This window comes from Camelus ferus, chromosome 1, assembly GCF_009834535.1.
Source record: "Camelus ferus isolate YT-003-E chromosome 1, BCGSAC_Cfer_1.0, whole genome shotgun sequence".
NCBI lineage: Eukaryota > Metazoa > Chordata > Mammalia > Artiodactyla > Camelidae > Camelus > Camelus ferus.
Window position 1 is genome coordinate 58,540,537 of NC_045696.1, and position 22,114 is coordinate 58,562,650.

General features: G+C 35.0%; 1 protein-coding gene and 1 non-coding gene across 2 annotated transcripts in view; both read left to right on the plus strand.

Moving 5' to 3' along the window:
• SEC22A (SEC22 homolog A, vesicle trafficking protein) overlaps window positions 1-22,114 on the plus strand; it is a 58,009-nt gene that overhangs the window by 20,042 nt on the left and 15,853 nt on the right. Inside the window, 2 exon segments of the mRNA XM_006189853.3 lie at window positions 16,667-16,683; window positions 16,685-16,783. Of these exon segments, the coding sequence (XP_006189915.1) occupies window positions 16,667-16,683; window positions 16,685-16,783 (116 nt within the window).
• LOC116666700 lies at window positions 16,321-16,425 on the plus strand. The gene has a single exon (XR_004323608.1). It is a non-coding gene; the product is annotated as a U6 spliceosomal RNA (small nuclear RNA).

Below are 22,114 nucleotides of genomic sequence, written 5' to 3' on the forward strand. Positions count from 1 at the left end.
TTTTAAAGCAGATATATGAGAGAATGTAGAAATTCAAAGTAATCCTTTCTCCCAGTATTTTATATAGTAATCTCTCAGATATGTGACTGATCAAAAAAATACTTTTAAACAACAGTCACAAAGGAACTCTTTGCTAGGGAAACATTTAAAAAGGTTTCTTTGTATACATTTTTCTAAAAAAGAATAATAGTTTATTGTAATATATACCTGGAGGCATGTAAAGTGCTTTGCGTTGTGTAAAAATGGCTACATTCAAAGTCAGGGTTCTTGACTGTCACAGAAAATGTGATTATCTACTCAAACCTCCCTCTTAAACAAGGAATACCATCCTCAATAGTTGTGACGTGTTGAAAATTTCTATTTAAAAGCAGAACTCTTGTTATTTTCTAAGGTAGTATATGCTGTTGTTGACGCTCATTTAAAAAATTCTTTCTTCTGTTTTGAGCTAAAATCTATTCTCTGTAATGCCTACATTTGTCTAATTTCTTTGACCTCTCCCTCCTGCTCTTCAGCTGTACCAGAACTTTGAAGTCAGCAATTCTGTGTCCTTTCTATCCTATTAATCTGATTTGCTTCCTATAAAATGGCCTTAGTTCCCTTAGCCTTTTTGTCTGTGGTGTTTTGAAACCCTCCCCATCCTGGAAGCTTCCTCTGTATATACTTTTGTTAGTATTCTTCCAATGTGACATTCAGGGCTGAACACAACACTTCATATTTGGCTTGATTAATACAAATTATGGGAGAAAAGGGGAAGCAGATTTCACTAAAATAGTCCAGCTAGTCAGGAAACAAGTAAACAAACAAATAACAATAGCAAACCCTGGGGGAGAGGAAGTGGATTAGTACCCAGAGTTGCTAAAATATGTTACCTAAAATGTCCAGTTTCTAACAAAAAAATTTACAGAACATGCAAAAGAAGAGGAAAGTGTAATTCATACATTGGGGAGAGTGAGGGGGTAAGGCAGGCAAAAGAAATTGGCTGTAAGAGTGATCTGATGTCAAATTTAACAAAGACTTCAAAGTAGCCATTATGTTTATCTTCAGAGAACTAAAGGAAACCATGATTAAAGAAGTAAGGAAGGTATGATGATGATGTCATATCACATAGTAGTAATAAGAGATAGAAATTATAAGGAAAAAGGACCAAATGGAAATTCTGGATTTGAAAAGTACAACTGAAAAAAAAATTCACTAGTTGGGCTCAACGGTGGATTTGAAATGGCTGAAGAGTTAGCAAACTTGAAGATAGATCAATAGAGATTATGTAATTCAAAAACAGAGAAAAATGAATGGAAAAAAAAAAGAACAGAACTTCAGAAAAATGTGGGGCACTATATGCATGATGGGAGTATCAGAAGAAAAGGAGAGAAAGGAGCAGAAAAAGTATTTGAAGAAATAATGGCTAAAGAGTTTCCACTTATTCCTCCAGGAAGCTCAAGGAACTCCAAGTAGGATATATGTATCTACACGTAAGGATCTCTTACATGTATTCAACTTGAAATTCCACAAATAGGTGAATCATATTAAAAATGCTGAAAGACAAATACGAGAAAATCTTGAAAGCAGAAAGAAAAAAACAACTTGTCACTTACAAGGGAATCACAACAAGATTGACAACTGGATTCTCAACAGAAACAATGGAAGCAAGAAGTTGGTGGGATAACATTCAAAATATTCAAAGGGGGAAAAAAAGAAACCTCAACCAAGAATCCTCTGTCTAGCAAAGCTATCTTTCAAAAAGAAGGTGAAATAAAGATATTTTCAGTTAACCAAAAGATGAGAGAATTTATTGCTGACAGACTCACCCTAAGGAAGTACTAAAGGAAGTTCTTAATGCTTGAAACCAAGACCCAAACTTTATCCCTTCCCACCTGCTTACCCTCCAGTAACCAGAAGATGATTTACTATGTCTATGAGTCTGTTTCTGTTTTGTAGGTTAATTCATTAGTGTCTTTTTTTTTTCTTTTTTTGGATTCCACATGAGTGATACCATATGGTATTTTTCTTTCTCTTTCTGACTTACTTAGACTATCTCCAGATCCATCCATGTTGCTGCAAATGACATTAAAAGAAAAATGTTAAACCTAAAGCAAATAGAAAGAAGGGGATAATAAAGATTGAAGCAGAAATAAATGAAATAGGAAGTAGAAAAACAATAGAGGAAAATCAATGGAATCAAAAGCTGGTTCTTTGAAAAGATTAACACAGTTTACAAACCTTTAGCTAGATAGACCAAGAAAAAAAGAAATTGCAAGAATCAGAAATGAAAGAGGGGACGTTATACTAACCTTACAGAATATAGGATTTTAAAGGAATTCTATGAATAATTGTATGCAAATGAGTTATAAAACTTTGATGAGATGGACAAATTCTTAGAAATACACAAACTACAGAAATTAACTCAAGAAGAAATAGACAATCTGAATAGACTTACAACAAGAATAGAGATTAAATTAGTAATAAAAAACTACTCACAAAGAAAATTCCACATCCAATGGCTTCACTGGTGAGTTTTGTCAGATAGTTAAAGAATTAACCAATTCTTTACAAACTGTTCCCAAAAATAGAAGAGAAGGAATACTTTTCACCTCATTTTATGAGGGCAGTCTTATCCTAGTACCAAAACCAAATAAAGACATCACAAGAAAACTACAGACCAACATCTTTTATGAATATGGACACGAAAATCCTCAACAAAATACTAGAAAACCAAATCCAGCAACATATAAAAACTATTATACACCATGGCCAATTGGGATTTATTCCAGTGCTGCAAGGTTGGTTTAGCATCTGAAAACCAATTGTGATACACAGTATCAGTAGAATTTAAAAAACCCACATGATCATCTCAATAGATGAAGAAAAAGCTTTTGACTAATCCAACAGCCTTTTATGATAAAAACACTCAACAAACTAGAAATAGAAAGGAACTTCCTCAGCCTGATAAAAGGTATCCACAAAACCCCACAGCTAACCTCATACTTAATGATGAAAGACCAGATACTTTCCCTTAAGATCAGGAACAAGGCAAGGATGTCTGCTGTTACTGCTTCTATTCAGCATTTTACTGGAGGTTCTAGTCAGGGCAGTTAAGCAAGGAAAAGAAAAAAAGGCATCTAGATTGCAGAGAGAAAATAACTATTCTCATATGAAAATCCTAAATAATCCCCTAAAAACGTATTAAACTGATGCATCTAACAAGATTGTAGGATACAAGATCAAAATACACAAATCAGTTGTATTCTAAATACTAGCAATGAACAATCTGAAAATGTAATTAAGAAAATCTTAGCAACTGCTGGCCAGAACAAGACAGATTATACTTTCTGTCATTTGCAACTGAAAAAAAGGAAAAAATCCCATATGCTGAAAACTACAAAACCATAGTAAGAAGTTAAAGAAGATCTAAATTAATGGAAAGTAAAGTAGACCTTGTGTTCATGAATTAGAAAACAGTATTATAATGGCTCTACTCCTCAGTTGATAGATTCAGTGAAATCTCTATGAAAATTCCTGTGGTCTTTTTTTTTTTTTCCCAGAAATTCACAAGCTGATCCTTAAATTCATATGGAAATACAAGTGACCAAGAATAGTCAAAATAATCTTGAAAAAGAACAAAGTTGGAGGGCTCACTCTTCCAAACTTACTTCCAAGCTAGGTAATCAAGACTATGCAGTTTTCATAAGGATACACATATAGATCAACAGAATAGGATTGAGAGTACAGAAAGAAACCCTTACATTTTGATCAATTCATTTTTAACAAGGATGCCAAAGCAATGGTGAAAGAATAGTCTTTTCAGCAAATGATACAGGGACAAGTGGATGTCCACATGCAAAAGAAAAATGTTAGACCCCTACCTCACAAAATATATTAAAACTAACTCAAAATGGATCAAAGACCTAATTTAACAGCTAAGACTATAAAGCTCGTGGAAGAAAACATAGGTGTAAATCTTTGTGGCTTTGTATTAGGCAATTTTTTTTCAGATTTGACACTGAAAATACAATGAAAAAAATAGATAAGGTGGATTTCATTAGAATTTAAAATTTTGTTCTTCAATAGACACCATCAAGAAAGTGAAAGGACAATTCCTAGACATGGAGAAAATATTTGCAAATCATATATCTTCTAAGGGACTCATGTCCAGGATATACAAGTAACACAACTCAAGACAATCCAATTTTAAAATGAGAAAAGGATTTGAAGATACATTTCTACAAAGAAGATATGCAGCTGACTAGCATATGAAAACATGCTCAAGATTATTAGTCATTAGTAAAATGCAAAGCAAAATGATAAGGAGATAGCACTTCACATCCACTGGGATGGCTGTAATAAAAAAGACAGACATAGCAAGCATAAGCAAGGTTGTGGAGAAATTGGAATCTTCTTACATTGCTGGTGGGGTTGTAAAATGGTGCAGCTGCTTTGGAAAATAGTTTGGAAGTTCTCTGAAGGGTAAACAGAGTTACCATATGACCTGGCAATTCTACTTCCAGATATATACCCCAGAAATTGAAAATATATGCGTAAACAAAAATGTGTACGTGAATATTTGTAACACCTAAAAAGTGGAAATAACCCAAATGTCCATCAACTGATGAATGAATAGACAAAATATGATATATTCATACAATGGAATATTACTAAGCAATAAAAGGGAATGAAGTACTGATACATTGTACAACATGAATGAAGTTTAAAATGTTATGCCACATGAAGGAAGCCAGATACAAAAGGTCACATATTTGTGATTCCATTTATACAAAGTGTCCAGAATAGGCAAATCCATAGAGACAGAAAGTATATTAGAGGTTGACGGGAGCTGGAGAAAAGTAGACAGTGACTACTGATGGTTATGAGGTTTCTTTTTTGGATGAAAAAAATGTTGTGGAATTGGATGATGATGATGGTTGTACAACTCTGAATATACTAAAAACTTCTGAATTGTACACTTTAGAAGGGTGAATTACTGTTTTTGGATTATATTTTAATTTTTAAAATCAGTAATAAATGAAAGGGTTATTACTTTGAAGACTTCCAGTAATTGTGGAATAGGTAATTCAGACCAATAGTCCCACAAAATACATGTAGAAAAGCTAAATGGAATGTATGTATTCTATAGAATATATAGGTATAATATAGAATTCAATCTAAAATATAATCTTCCTGAAGTCCTTGGAGATCCAACAAAATTACTAGGAGTTACCAGGATACAGAGGAGGATGGAGGCTCAGGGAGATGAGCCCAATGTTTGGATGCTATTTTTCCCTTTGAGACTTTCACCAGTTCTGGAGGGAACTACTGACAGCCTCTCAAGACTAGGGAGACTGGGATTAGAGAGCAGGACTCACCAAGATGGTGAATCTCATGAGCAACCCTTCAGCTTTGGGTTAGGATCTTGCATGTCTGCACTCTAGGAATATGGGTAGACAGGAATGCAAAATAGACAGACTTTTTCAGTACTGCAGCTTAGTTTTGAATCATATTGGTCTCTAAAATTGGATTGAGCTGATTACACAGTGCTTTGCTCCAAAGATCCTGACAGAAGCAAACAGATACATTTCCTGGAAGAAATAGCCTCACAACCTTCAAGTTATGTCTACAGCAAGATTTTGAAAATAGAATGGCAAATAATCATAAGTAAGAGGCTCTTGAATAGACTAGACTATGTGAATGCAAATCATTAGAAACACACACACACACCCACACCCACCCACCCACGATCTCAGGAATCATGGAAGCCAGGGGACAGGTATCAATCCAGGGGAATGATATCTTCTAAAGGATAAAAGAAAATAACTGCAAACAGAATTCTATGCTTAACAGAAGTGACCAGAAAGAATTAAGTATTAAAAGTGGATATCCTTGCATTGTTCCTGATTCTGATCTTAGCAGGGAAAACATTCAGTCTTAAACAGTTAAATATGATGTTAACTTAAGAGTTTGTATTGATGCCTTTTTACCAGGTTGAGAAAATTCCCTTATATTCCCAGTTTGATGAGTTGTTTCATAGAAACTGAAGTTGTTTCCTGTCAAATGCTTTGTCTGCGTTTATTGAGATGATGGTATGGTTTTTCTTTTTAAAGTTTTTATGTGGTAAATTACTTGATTGCTTTTCAAATGTTAAATCCACCTTGTAGTTCTGTCATAAACCCTCTGGGTCATTATGTATTATCCTGTTTATATATTGTCAGATCTAATTTGCTAAAATTTTGTTAAGATATTTTGTATCTGTGTTCATGAGGGAATTGGTTCGTAATTTTCCTCTTTTGTGATGCTATTGTCTGGTTTTGCTATTGGGATAAAGCCGGCCTCATAGAATAAATTGGGGAGATATTCCCTCTTCAAAAATTGAGAAATGTTTCTGTCTAATTTTTATTTCTTCTTCTTTAAGTATTTAGTACAGTGAAGCCTTTCTAGCTTCAAGTTTTCTTTTTGAGAAGGTTTTTAACTACAAATCAATTTACTTGGTGAATATAGGGTTATTCAAGTTATCTGTTTCTTCCTGAGTGAGTTTTAGCAGTTTGTTTCTTTTAAGGAATCTGTCCATTTCATCTAAGTTATTTAATTTTTTTGCATAAGGTTTGGCATCAGTCTTATTAGAGTTTATAATTTTTATTGATTTTTTTAAAGAACCAGCTTTTGCTTTCTTTTTTTTATTGTTTTTGTTTTCTCTTTCATGGTTTATGTTCTGATCTTTATTACTCCCTCTCTTATGCTTCCTTAGGGTTTAAGTGCTTTTCTTTTTCTAGTTATTAAGGTGGAAGTTGAGGTCATTTGTTTCAGAATTTTCTTTTCTAATACAGGCATTTGGTACTTTGTATTTCCCGCTGAATATTGATGTAGCTACATTTCATACATTTTAATGGATTGTATTTTCACTTTCATTCTGTTCAAAATGCTTTTTAATTTTCCTTTTGACTTCTTTCATGATCTATGGGTTTGTTAGGTATGTATAACATAGTTTTAAATATTTAGAGATTTTCCAGATATCTTTCTGTTATTGATTTCAAATTTAATTCCATTGTGGCCAGATACCAAATTTTGTATGACTTTAACATTTTTACATTTATTGTGATCTATTTTATTCCCCCAAAATAAGGTCTTAGTCATTTTTCTGCATTCATTTGAAAAGAATGTATATTCTACTATTATTGGATAGATGGTCACCCAATATCAATATTAATGATAAATATCATTTAGATCAAGTTGGTTGATGTTGTTCAAGTCTTTTGTATCTTTTTGATTTTCTGTACTTTTATCAATTATTGAGAAAGGGGTGTTGAAATTTCTGACTATATTTGTGAATTTGTTTTTCTCCTTTAGGGCTATTTTTATTTTGTATATCTTAAATCTTATAAATATTTAGGATTGTTTTGTTTTCTTGGTACATATACTCCTTTGTCACTTTGAATTACCTTCTGTATAGTCATATTCTTGGCTCTGAAATCTACTTTATTAATATAGCTATTACATCTTCTTTTTTTAAAATTAGTGTTGGAATGATACGTCTTTTACTATCTTTTTTCTTTTAACCTTTTGGTGTCTGTATTGAAACTGGTTTCATCTAAAAGTAGCATGCAGTTGGGTCTTTTGAAAAGAAATCCAATTAGAAAATCCAATCTGCCTTTTTATTTAGGTATTTAGACCATTTACATTTAATGTGATTATTGATATGGTTGGGTTTAAATCTACCATCTTGGCTATTTGTTTTCTGTTTGTTTTGATCACTTTTCTCTTTTTCTGCCTTTGTTTGTATTGGTAAGTTTTGAGCCATTTTCTGTTCTTTTTTGGCTTATTATGCCTCATTGTTTCATTTGTTTGTTTTTATGGTTGCTTTGGGCTTTATCATATATATCTGGTATTTGTGGTAGGGCCACTAGGTTCTGCTGTGGCTAACAAGCAACCAAGAACTACTTCTCAAAATGAAAACAGTTTTTGCCTAAGGGCCATGTCACTGCTTCAAAACCCCGGAGCCTCTTTTATGATTCTTCTTTCCAGGTTTGCTACAGGCTGAAAACATCATCCCTATTTTCCACAGATATTTTGATCACCATTGGATCCATGGCTCATACAAACAGAGTGTCATAATGTCCTGTATTGAAGCCTAGATCCTTCTTGTTGCTTTCGGCCCTCCTCAACCATTGTCATTTAATAAACCTACTGGAGCAGCATACATAAATCTAGTAAGGCATACTAAGCAGTGTATCTTTTCTTAGTGGTATGGGTTGCAAGATGAAACTTGATCTTTACTTTCAGTGTACTCTAGACCATTAAACACCAGAAACTTGACTGAGGTGGTAGGCTTCTATAATTTTGTAATTACTTTTCACTCTCTGGCATATATGTATCATCCCAGGTTATCTAACCTAAGGCATATACTGTTTGTTCTTTAGGTCCTATGAGCATAAAGTCATCAGTGAAGTAGATTAATATAGTGTTCTATGAGGTATTAAGATATTAGGTCCCTGTAAGCCAAGAGGCAGCAAACTTTTTCTGGAAAGCCCGGACAGTAAATATTTTAGGTTTTATAGACCATATGGTATTTGTTACAACTACTCAGCTGTCCTGTGTAGTATGAAAACAACCATAGGCAATATGTAAAAAAGGTGATGCTGTGTTGCAATAAAACTTTATTTACAAAAATGGGTGCTAGGCTGGATTTGCCAGCCTCTGCTATAGACTAACCACTGGCACAGAGTTGATATAACCTAGTGGCAATATCAACTGTAAATGTACTGATATCTCTGTTAGGTAAAAGCAAAATGCTTCTGATTTTCTCTGTTTTTTAGGATAGTGAAAAAAGTGTTTGAAAATTGGTACCTACATGCCAGGGAGTTAATTGATTTGTTCCACATGGAGACTGCATCTGAAAAAGCATGTGCAGTTGGAACCTACAGTAATCTGTTGTCATTCTCTAAGATGCATCCATTTTGGAGACAAATTGGAGAGTTAAAAGGAGTATGGTAGGAATCACTATCCCTGCATCTTTTTAAATAAGCCTTGGATGGTGGCACCATTCTCTGCAGTTCACCCTAGGGATTAACATTTTGATGATATTTGGGTTGAGTGAGCCTCAAGACTTCCTTTGGACTTTCCTTTTCTGATAGTTTTAACCATTCCACAGATCTGGCAATTGCTAAGAGTATCTGTCCGTTAATATACACACTTAGGATTCAGGAGAATTACCTTCATTTGGGGGTAGAGGTCCAACTTGACCTACTAGGAAGCAGGCTCTGTAGGAAACTCCATGTGTTACTTCATTTCTGTAAGTCTCCACTCTGAGCTGTAGATTGCAGTGTTAACCTGGATCACCAAATAGGAGATACTTGGAAAATGGGGAGAATCTGGGATTTGTTATTGTTTTAAGAAAGAGAAAGAAAAGCTTTAAGAAAGAGAAGTTTTAAAGATAATTCATGATTAGAAATTATTTTAATATTAACTTTATTTGCTTTTAATTCAGACCAAGCCTGCATAATATTTTCTGTAGTTTCCCAGTTTAAATATATTTTCCTGTTTTACAGTTTTCTTTCCTAATTAAAATTATTTACTTTATTTTGAAATCTGGTTAATAGTTATTTGATAAGCATTATTTTGCAGACCTTTCCCTCTATTACAATATCTTACTTTTTATTTCTTTTTCTTGTGTTTCTTGACTTTTTTTTTCTCTTCCTAATCTTGTGACCTGTCTCCCCACAGTCTGGCATGAATTTTTTTTTCCATATTATTATTTTTTCCATATTATTATTTTCTGAAGTCTACAGATGTTCTGCTGGGGTCAATATGTTACATACTAAGTCCTACTTTTACTTTTTTTGTTTTATTTTTTAAACACTTTTTTATGGAAAAATTTAAACATAAAGTAAATAAAATAGTGTAATTAACCCTATGTATCCATCACCCAACTGTAATAACATTTTGACATTCTTGTTTCCTCTATACCTCCACCCACTCCCCACTCATCCACTTGATAATTTTTAGTTTTTTCTTTTTCTTAATTTATTTTTTACACAATTTTTAAAGGTTACTTTCCATTTACAGTTATTACACAATATTGGCTATATTCCCCGTGTTGTATAATAAATACATCATCGAGCCTATCTTATACCCAGTAGTTTGCACCTCCCACAAGTCTTTCTTTTTTAAGGGAAATTTGCACGTGCTGAAATGCACACATCTTTGCTGTATGGTTTCAACAAATGGATACAGTTGTATAAACCACACTCTGTTTCAAAAATACAGATTTTATTATTACTCAGTTATGGCAAGGCCAACAGATTAGGAGGCAACTGCCATTGCAAAGATAGTTTATCATACTCATGGATCTCAAGAAAAGAGAGCACACCACCAGCAGCCACATGGGGAAGTACCAGTGACAGGAGGCAAAGGAGCAGGAGGGAAATGTGGGCAAGAGCCTTTATTGTGATTTCCCCAGGAAGGAACTGGAGAGGCAGAGTAAGTAGGTTTAGGATTGGCTAGTTTGAATACTTTCAGTGAGCAGTGGGACATAGGGCTGTCTCTTTGTCTGATACCTGACCCTAGGGTGATTCTGGCAGGAGAACAGTGTCCCTGAGTGTGAGAATGTCATAGAGCAGGTAGTTAGGAGTGTGCGCTCTGGATTAGGGGCTTTTGCTTAGGAAAGGCACTCTTGCAGATGGATTGTTTGCTGTCTCTAGGGATTAGATAGGCTGGGGAGAGGCACTCCTTTGATGTCAGCAAGGCCCCAAGATTTACTCTGTCAATATAGAGTTTAAAAAAACCATAATTAGTACATGCTTCTATCACAATATAGACCATTTCCATCTCCCCAGAAAGTTCCTTTGTGTCCCTTCCCAATCTCTGCCCTACTCCAGACAGCCATTGTTCAGATTTTTTTCACTTTAAGTCAGTTTTATTTGTTTTAGTACTTTATATAAACAAGATTATATAGTATGGTTCTTGTGTTCAGCTTTTTTTGCTTAACACAATGTCACATGTATTTTGCACATCTCTGTAAATTGTTCCTTTTTATTGCCGAGTAATAGTCATTGTATGAACATACTACAGTTTATCCAGTGTGGATGAACATTGGGCATTAGCTTGTTTCCAGTTTTGGGTTATTATAAATAAATCTATTAAAACTTTCATCTTTTGCTGACATTTGTTTTCATTTCTCTTGAGTAAGTATTAGAAATGGAATTGCTAGATCAAAGATTAGGTGCATGTTTAACGTTTTATGAAACTGCCAGTTTTCTAAAGTAGTTGTACCATTTTATATTTTCGCAAGCAATGTATGAGAGTTTTGATTGCTCTGTATCCTCACCAGCATTTAATATTGTTAATATTTTAAATTTTATATCCTTTTATTTTTTTAAAAAAACTTCACAAACCCTGAACTTAATGTACTTTCCTCAGTTTCTTTGATGCTTCTGTTTTTAGGATAAATACTTGATTAATCAGCCTTTTTTCAATCTGTGTAATTTTCTAGACAGTTTGTGAGTTGACTGAAAATGCTGCTATATTCCCTGGTGCCCCGCAAGGGAGATAGATTTCCCGGTCTGTTTCTCTTACACACACACACACACACACACACACACACACACACCAATCTAACAGGTATTTATTGCTTTTTTTCTCCAGACTATTATGCTAAATGTGGTTCGACATTTTATAAAGATAATAAAGCACATTATACGCTTTCAAGATGGGAAAAGAAAATAAAAGCCAATATGTAAAATACAAGGTAGAATGTAATACATGCTCCAAAAGAGGTAAAAAGGAAGTAACAGTTCTAGCTCTTGGAGCCTTGAAGGACATGCAGGCTTTTGACAGGTGGTGATGACAAGGAAGGGCCTCATAATGAAAAGAAGAGTGTATTTTTGTATCATACGAGTAGTCTCATTTAGTCAGAATTAAATAGTACATTATGCTCATTTAGATAGAACTGACCTGAAAAATCTCTCTTATGTTCCAAAACCTCTTTCTTCAGATATTTGGGCATAATTGAATGACTGTACCTTCTGAACTTTGACTCAGAGCATAGGCACTGTTATATTATGATGGGGTTTGAGGGTTAGAATGGTACCATCTTTTTGGATACTCACCGTGAATGTTCTGGTACTCTTTTTCACCAGTTATTTTTCCTTTCTCTTGATTCTTCTATTCTTCACTGAATTTTGTTATTCCACCCATAAATGTATTAAAATCTCCCTTCTACACCCCATTACAGGGGAAGAATAATTTGTTTTCAATTCTGTTATGTCTGTCAGGCTGTCATCCTGTTTTTTTTCTCCTTTAACTGCACTAGTATTCACTATGCTTCTATCTCTTACCTTCATCAGTTATTTAACCTCTTACAGGCTGAATTTTGCCTTCAACCACTCTTCTGAAACTATTTTATAAAGGTTCAAAACCCGATCTCTTAATCAGTAAATCTTTTTTTTTTTTTTTCAGTTCAAATTGTCTTTGGCCTGTCTACAGGCATCATAAGCTGCATCTTTCTTCTTGATGGTCTCCCCTTCCTAGACTTCTGTGGCTCTTCACTCTTCTCGTTGTTCTACATCTGTCTCCCCTGCCTCGTCTTCCTCCCTGTACAGGTAGTGTTTACCAAAGATTTGTCTTGGCCCACTTCTTTCCTTTGTAATCTCATCCAAACCCTTCCCATCACATGCAGACCTCATATGTTCCTTCAGTCCTGCTGCTCTTACATTCTTCAGTTGCTTGTTAAACATGATTCACCATCACTTCAAGTTTGATATGTTTAAAATGTCCCATTCTCAATCAAACATGAATTTCTTCCACTGGGTCTGTAAGAGCACCTTATCTTTTCAGTCACCCACACTTCAAACCTTGGCATTTTCCTTGATTTTTTTTCTCTTTTGTGTCCCACATCTAGTTAGTTGCCAAGTCTAATAGTTTTTACTCCTGTAATCTCTCTAACTTCTTTCTTCTCTGTTTCTACTGTCACTGTCCTAATTCAGCCCTTATTTCAGTCAGTCTTTGGCAGTGACTCCCTCATGAACTTCCTAGTGCAGAATTGTAGAAAGAGCATGGGCTTTTCAGACCCAAGTGCTAATTGTGAAGATGGCACTTACTAGCTATCTGACTTATAACAAATTATTTAACCTCAATTCATAGATGAGAAAATTCAGACACAGAAGTTAGTCATTCCTACCTCATGAAGTACCCCATTTTGAAGGCTAAATGGGACAGTGTATGCCTAGTGAGAAGGCAGTAAGAAAATAATATTTATCTCTACTTTCTATCTCTTTACAACCCACTAATAAATATTTTTAAGCACAGCTTTAATCAGCAATTTCTTGCTCTTCTGTGTTTCCCCATTGTCCAATTTGCCCATAAATTTTTAGCGTCATAGTTCACACTGTCTGTTAATTAATTTGCTTTATAGCCTTCCTTTCTGTCCTTATTTCTTCCTACTCTTATAAACATCTTTTTAAGTGAAACAAAACCAGTAGCAGTGCCCAACAGCAAAGTGGTTAAGAGCGTGAGTTCTAGAGTCAGGTTACCTAGATTTAAATCCCAGTTTCTTTTCTCAAATTGGGCAAATTACACAATCCCTCTAAACCTTAGTTTCCTGTCTGAAAAACCTGGGGATTATTATAGTGTCTCCTGCATAGGGTTGGTTCTTGGAAGGATGAAATGAGATCATGTACATAAAGCACGTTGAGAGCAGCCACTATTAGAAGGTTTAGTAGAAGGAGTAGTAGTAGTTTTTGTTGATGCTGTTATTATTTGCTTCTCCCATTTCCATCTCCAGGCTCCTCAGATGCTTTTCTCTGCATGAAATGCAGTTCTTCCCATTTGTATCTGTCTAAATTTTAACCATCTTTAAAGATCTTCCTTGATTCTCTTACCATTCCTATGTCACCACCTCTCCCCTACTTATCTTTCCTCTTCAGAATTCCTTAATTCTTTTAGTTTAGAATGCTTATGACTTTCATGTGTTTATCTGTCTGTTTACCTTTAAAAACTAGAAATGCCTTGAGGACAGATTGTGTAATTCATTTTTTCAATTCTCTAAAACCCAGCATCTTACAAAGAATCATGCCAGAAAGTATTTGCTGAATAAATATATTAATTCACTATAACCAGTAGCTTTTTAGTTCCAAGGAATTTACTCTTACTTCTTAAGGAACTTTTGTAAACTCTCCATTAATTCTTGATATATGAAAAATTTAATTTTGTCATGAAAATGCTATTATTGGGCTCAAGGAGACTAATTAAAATCATTGTAGCAGAAGACAGTAATAGCAAAACAAAACAAAAAATGACCAGGTGACACTGTTTTGGATTCAGCAAAATAATTCTTTTCTACATTGCCTCTCATTTCTTCATTTCTTACTGTTCCAAATCCACTGTATACCTCATAGTACCTATCACAGTGCCAAACTGAAGTGTGAAGTAAGCATTTGTGGATAACAGTGGATCTAAAATCTGTTTTACTGGAATAAAAATATATATATATAACATAATACATTAAGATGGATTAAATACCTTGTTCAGTTTGTCTTTACAAAGTGTCATCCTCATGTTGTGTGCAGATAGTTTTTTCTTGGTAACCATTCCCACAGGTCCTGGGAACGGGGTTGGGGTGGGAGTGGGAGAATCTCCACTTGAGAATTTTCCCTCGCAGTGATTTGGCATAGCTCCAGCCTGTCCTTCAGCATAATGCACGCCTTGTCCTTGTTAAAGGAGGCTTGTCATTTGTTTTCATGCCTTAAAAATGTTTCTGGTCATTTTGAAATAATTTATAAATGGTATAGTGTCACTATAAAAGAGTACTCCAAGGGCAAGAGGCAAGTGTTAGAAGCTTAGTACAGATATTTCATTTGTATAGAATAGTATTTATTTCTTAAATAGGTATTGATCAACACATTAAAATGGTAATATTTTTCCTCTCAAGAGTGGCCATCCAGGGGGGAGGGTATAGCTCAGTAGTAGAGTGCATGCCTAGCATGCACGAGGTCCTGGGTTCAATCACCAGTATCTCCATTAAATAAATCAATGAATGAATAAATTAATAAACCTGATTACTCCCCACTAAATAAATAAATAAACCCAAAAACAACAGTACAAAAATGGCCATCCCTTATTTGGCCATCAAAAGCTTAAGTTTCTTTAATTATAATACAAAATATTGTTTGGATTCTTCGGTAAGGTAAACTTGTATACTTTATAAGTGTTATTCCTATAATCTGTTCAGTTATCAAGTGGCTTTATGCTTGAGGCCCATATTAAGGATTTCTTTTTTCCTTAGAGGACAGTTCCGCCTAACATACTGCTCAGAGAGGGTGCAGAGGTAGGGAGGGAGGGATGCAAAACATGACTGATTGGTAAACCAGTTGGATAGATTTTTAGATTGTGAGGTTGTTTTTTCCTCCAGTGATAGAAAATTTGGTATTGGTACTTTACAAAGAAATTAGTTTTTTATTTTCGTATTAAAATCTCAAGGAAATTGATTGGGAGACCAAGCAGTCACCTTGGGCACAAAAGAAACTGAAGAAAATGTTATCCTATATTAGCATTTTCTACTGAACTTGAGGAATAAATACTTTTTGTGAAATATGGGTTTTTGTGAATTGTCTGGGAAGCTTTTCCGTTGTAATGGCTGAATATAAGTTGCAAAGATTTAAGCTCTTCCTTATATTAATGTTCCACCTCATTAACTTCATTGTTAGGGCTTTTACACTTCAGTGATTTAAATAAAACGATCTAAATGTAGTTCTGTTGTCCTCTCTTTCCCTCTCTCTCCTTTCTGAGGTTTAGATTGATTATGTATTTAGTTTTGTGTTTTCATTTAGACTCTATTGTTAATTCTGTTAACTGCAGGAGGATGATGAAGGGAAGCTATTGTATATCTAAAGGTCTTATGCTCTGAAGCCCTGACAGATAAGGGAATGTGTTTGTAAAATAAACCGGTCACTTCAGCTAGTGTTTTAGTATTTTTACCTTCAAGTGGTCTTCAGAGACCAGGAACCTCATAACTATAAAAGTCCATTCTCTTGTAGAGTTCAGATTAGTTATTATATATGAGCTTTAACATCTGTCTCATGGTATTTATGGCCCTGGAACCCAGATAAGGGAGAACTTTGCTTAAAAGCAAGCTGTTTGTCTTTAAAAATGTTTTCTAAGCATTTTCAGAAAAAGTAGGAATTATGCAGTGTGTTTCTGAGCAAAGTCACCTTTGCAAACGGTAGACATATTTAGGCAGTTAGGTTTTTTCCTATATGATTTACTGCCAAATATGAGCACTCCTTAGCACTGTGTACCCAAAATGCAAGTTAGGTGTCTTTATTAAAAATGTAGAGAAAAACTGTTCACTTTGGCAGCACATATACTAAAATTGGAAAGATACAGAGAAGATTAGCATGGCCCCTACACAAGGATGACATGCAAATTCATGAAGCATCCCATATTTGAAAAAAAAAGTAGAGAAAAAGAAGTTAATTCAACTTGAGTTCAGGGGAATGAAGCTGTCATCTTGTCAGACATTTTGCATTTTAAAAAATATTTATTACTAAGATACATATATTAAATAATTTTATGATGATTCGTCTATATTTGACCCATTTAAATTAAGCAGTGAGTTTCATTTTACATAAGTGTAGGTATTAATGTGAGATACTCATGTTCATTTCTAACTATTTGTTTTATTTTTCAGCTCACCAGAGGCTGGAAACCAGCAACTCTGGCAGGGATTGTGGCATTTATCCTTAGTCTTTTATGTGCAGCTCTGAATCTAATTCGAGGCTTTCATGCCATAGAAAGTCTCCTGCAGGTACTGTGCTATTTTTGCAATTTCAGGTGACTGTGCCTTTTGATTCTACTTGTTACACGATTGATTTGAATTGATTTGGGTATTAGTACAACTTATAATGCATGGTCAGATTTTGTATTCTTTATACCTACTCTAGTTTCCCCTCTAAAAACAGGTTTCTTGTTGGCTTCTTTGGCTTAATTAGCACATACTTATTTATTATCTCCATTGCAGGAGGCATTGTTTAGAGGTATTCTGGGGACACCAAGGTATGTGTGACATGGGCTCTGCAGTCTCAGACCCCAGAGCTGAATTGGGGAGGTAAAGAAGGCCACAAGTAAATGTCAAGTACAGAAGGTCTGGAAGGGGAGCAGTCATTGTGAGGGAGAAGGAAGCTCATGGAGGGGGGGTGGGCTGGGCCAGGAAGGATCTGAGTGGACAGAGAGGAATAGAAGGAAGAAGAGGGTGTTTGTGGACAGGATTTTGTCCTATCTCTGGGTGGTCCTACTTATCTGCTCTTTTTTCGTTTTTGTTGGCGGCTACCTGTGAAAACACTCATTTTCTTCAGATATTGCCAACTATTTTGTTTTCCAGTTGAGTTTCTTCTAGAGACTACAGCTATCAGAATATACTTTTTCTCTTATTCTTTTTGTAAACTTTTGAAACTTCCTTTCTTAATGTTAAGCACATTTCAGCTTTCCTTTTCCTATTTCCACTTTTCTCTGAAGATTTTTTTTTTTTGACACTTCCACATTGTAAATTAGTTCTCTTTTTTTTGGGAGGGGGCCAGCATTAGGCTAAGAGTATCATTTGTAAAAACCCGCTCAAGACACCTTATATTGTGTTTTTAAATTGCTGTTAGTTTGGGGAATACGCAAGAGAGTGCCATTCTGAGTACTTTCTGAATATCCTCAGTTGTGTGACACTAATAGCAGAGAACATTACAGGTTCCAGGCAACTGAGCTGTCCCTTGAGGGGGTTTGGGGTCTACTCATGACTTCCCAGTTCCTTTCCAGAAGATCCTGGGCCTTTAGGTAAAGCCCCTCTTCCCTTTCAGGCACAGGACAGCTGGCTACTGTCTATTGGCATTCCTGCCCCTGTTCCGTAGCCAGTTCAGCTTTATTCCAGCAGGAGTTCAGTTTCGAGCCAGTTAAACAACCTGCCAAAAGAAAAACAAAGGCAATTTGGAGACTGCCAAGTGAAAAAGCTAATAAAAAAGGTCCTCTTTGCCTTTTTTTTTTTTTAATGTGATGTAGTGGAAAGAAGAGTAGCATAGGTATGTGGAGAGTTGATTTTTATTTGTGGAAGAAAGAAGGAGGGTTGGCTCCATCTCAGCTTCTGATTAGTTCTATGACCTTGAATAGCTCACCTTACTTTCTGGTCGTCAGCTTCATTGCTTATGAAATGAAGGAGAAAGGTGGATTTGATGAGTATTTCTCTAAGTATAGGACACATTTACCTCTGGCTACACAACAGATGACTAGGTAGTAGAAGGGTAAACATTTTTAGTTTTAAGGGTTAATGTATTTAATGTATATTAATGTATAATGTCTCTTTGGTAAGGGATACTAGTTTCGATTAATGATAGTGATATAAAATTTTCCTTTTAAAAGAAATTAATTTTAATAAAAAGTGACCTTTATGAAATACCTTAATAAATAATGGTATAATTAGTATTTAAAGTTGGCAAAAATTGTGAATGTGGTACTCTGAAGTTAAAATTCTATTGTTAAAAAAAATTCTCTGGTTGTTTGAAATGAGCAGATTAATAAATAAGGGGCAGGAGCAGGCCTGGGTAGAGAGAAGCAGAGCCTTACTACCTCTGACTTGGAAGACAGTACATAAGTTGGGGAACCTGTGGTTTAGGCCACATTACTTGTAAGTTAAAATTGAGGAAAGCTGTCCATATTTCACAAAACCTTTTAACGGGTGATTTTTTTCAGGCACTCATATCTTATCCCTCCTCTTCCTAGACTGATTCTTTCCTCTGATTCACAACTTCAAAACTAAGCAAAGTAGTTTAAACACAGCTTTTCATGCTTTTAAACCACTATCCCTGGCTAATGTTTGCCTTGATTCCTAAGTGTTTCATGTTCTCTCTCTGGTTAGTAATGTCTGCCTCATCGTATTTGAGGTTTTCAGAATACTAATCTGATTAAACTAATTACCACTTTTGTGTAACTGACTGATAGTGCTAGATTTCTCAGCCTACTTACATTTTAAAAAGACCACCGTTACTGTCCAGTATCTCTCATGAACACATATGCAAAAATCCTCAATAAAATATTAGCAAATTGAATCCAAAAATGTATAAAGAAAGAATTATATACCAAAACCAAGTGGGTTTTATTCCAGGTATGTAAGGCTGATTCAACATTTGAAAATCAAATTAGTGTAATCCATTATATCAACAGGCTAAAGGAGAAAAATCATATGGTCATATCAGTAGATGCAGAAAAAGCATTTGACAAAATCATGATAAAACTCACAGCAAACTAGGGATAAAGGAGAACTTCCTCAACTCGATAAAGAATACCTACAGAAACCCTACAGCTAACATCATACTTGATGAAAAACTAGATATTTTCTTCTAAAGATTGGTAACAAGACAAGAATGTCCCCTATCACCACTCCTATTCAACGTTGGAAGGCCTAGTTAATGCAATAAGACAAGAAAAGAAAAGATACACAGTTTGGGAAGGAAGAATGACAGGGATGACATGATTGTTTATGTAGGAAATTCAAAAGAATCAGCAAACTCCTGGAACTAATAAGTGATGACAGCAAGGCCATAGAATTCACGTCAGTTGATTTCTTATATATCATCAAGGAACAATTGAAATTTGAAATTAAAACTACAATTCCATTTATATTGGCACCACCCAAAAATGAGACACTTAATAAATCTAGCAAAATACGTTCTAGATCTTTATGGGGAAACTATAAAACTCTAAGAAAAGAAATAAAAGATCTACCATGTTCCTGGGTAGGAAGACTCAGTATTGTTAAGATGTTGTTTCTTCTCGACTTGATCTGTCGTTTCATCAACAATCCCAGTCAAAATCCCAGCAAGTTATTTTGTGGATGCTGACAGTGATTTTCAAGTTTATGTGGAAAGGCAAGCCCAGAATAGCCAACACAATACTGAAGAAAAAGAACAAAGTCAGAGGACTAACACTATTCAACCTTAAGATTTACTATTAAGCTCTAATTAAGACAGTGTGGTACTGGCAAAAGAGTAGACAAGCAATTCAGTCAGTGGAACAGAATAGAGAGCCTAGAAATACATCCATACAAATATGATCAACTGATCTTTGACAGAGGAACAAACAATTCAGTGGGCAAAGAATTCTTTTCAACAAATGGTGCTGGAACAGGTGGCCATCCACATGCAAAAAAAAAAAAAAGTCTAGAAATAGATCTTAACTCCTTTCACAAAAAATTAACTCAAAATGGATCACAGACCTAAATGTAAAACATAAAACTATAAAACCTATGAAAGGTAACAGGAGAAAACCTAGATGATCTTGGATTTGGTGATAAATTTTTAGATACAACATCAAAAGTATCCATGAAAGAAAATCGTAAGTTGGACTTAATTTAAAAACTGCAAAGGACATCAAGAGAATGAAAAAGATAAGCCACAGGCCAGAGGAAGGTATCTGCAAAACACACTTGACAAAGGGCTTATATCTAAAAACATACATGGAACTCTAACACTAAAGAAAGAAAAAACCCAATTAAAAAATGAGCAGAAGAACTAAACACAGACATCTCAGCAGAGTAGATATGCAGGTGGCAAATAAGCATATAAAAATGCTCAACATTATAAGTCATTAAGGAAATGCAAATCGAAACATCAGTAAGATACCACTAAACATCTATTAGAATGGCAAAATCCAAAAAACTGACAATACCAAATGCTGGTGAGGAAATGGAACAATAGGAACTCTCATTCATTGTTGGTGGGAAATCAGAATGGTATAGTCACTTTGGAAGACAGTTGGGCTGTTTCTCACAAAGCTAAACAGATTTACCATACGATCCAGCAGTCATGCTCCTAGGTATTACATGAGTAGTCCCATATGAGTAGAAAACTTCTGTCCACACGAAAGCTTGCACATTAATGTTTATATCAACTTTATAATTTCAAAAACACTGGACAGAATTAAGATGTCCTTCAAAAGGTGAATGGATAAACAAACTTCAGCAAACCATACAATGGAATGTTATTCAGTAATAAAAAGAAATGAGCTGTCAGGCAAAAAAAGACATGGCTAAACCTTAAGTGCATATTGCTTAATGAAAGAAGCCAGTTTGAAAAAACTACGTACTATAAGATTCCAACTATATGACATTCTGGAAAAGGCAAAACTTTCAAGACAGTAAGTGAAAAGATTAGCGATTGCTAGAGGTTTGGAAGAATGGAAGAAGGAAGGGATGAATAGGAGGAACGTGAGATTTTAAGGGCAGTGAAACTGTTCTGAATGTTACTGAAATAGTGGTTATGTCATTATATATTTGTCAAAACCCATAGAATGTACAACACAGAGTGGGCCTTAATGTAAACCATGGACTTTAGTTTTTTTTTTTTAATTGAAGTATAGTTGGTTTACAATGTTGTGTTAATTTCTGGTGTACAGCATGGTGATTCAGTTATACATATAATGAATTTTAGTTAATAATAATGTGTCACTATTGGCTCATCAGTTGTAACAAATGTACCACGTTAATGCAAGGTGTTAATGATAGAGAAAGCTGTGAGCAGGGGAAAGTAGGTATATGGGTACTCTCTGTACTATTATTGGCTTAATTTTCTGTAAACCTGAAACTGCTCTAAAGATAGCAGTCTATTAATTTAAACACACACACACATACCAGCATTAAAACAAAGGCCAGAAAGGGAGAAGCATTCTCTGGGCATTGATGTTGCAATAGGTGTGGCTCCACTTAGTTAATAAGTTCAGCCTGTTACACCCAGCCAGCTCCATTTAACCATTTGTTAAAATAGTGGATGGGGCTTTCTCTTCTAATGGAGGGGCTTAGCGTTCCTGTTCACACAGGCCAGGTGGGGACCTCAGAGCACCAGCCAGAGTGGAGCCTGGGTTCAGGGATCTGATTCATGTTTTATGGTCAGATGTACAGTTTTGTGCCCTCTGACAAGGGCCATGTGAAAGCCAATGGATGCTTGTATCTTTGAAGATGTATCTTTCTGATGGTTGATATGGAATTCTCTTTTTCATTGTCCTCCTAGACTAAATTCACCCCAACATCATTTCTTCCTCACTTGACTTAGAGAGCTATAAATTGGTCCATGTGGGATTTTTAGTATCTGGAAACTAGGAAAACCTG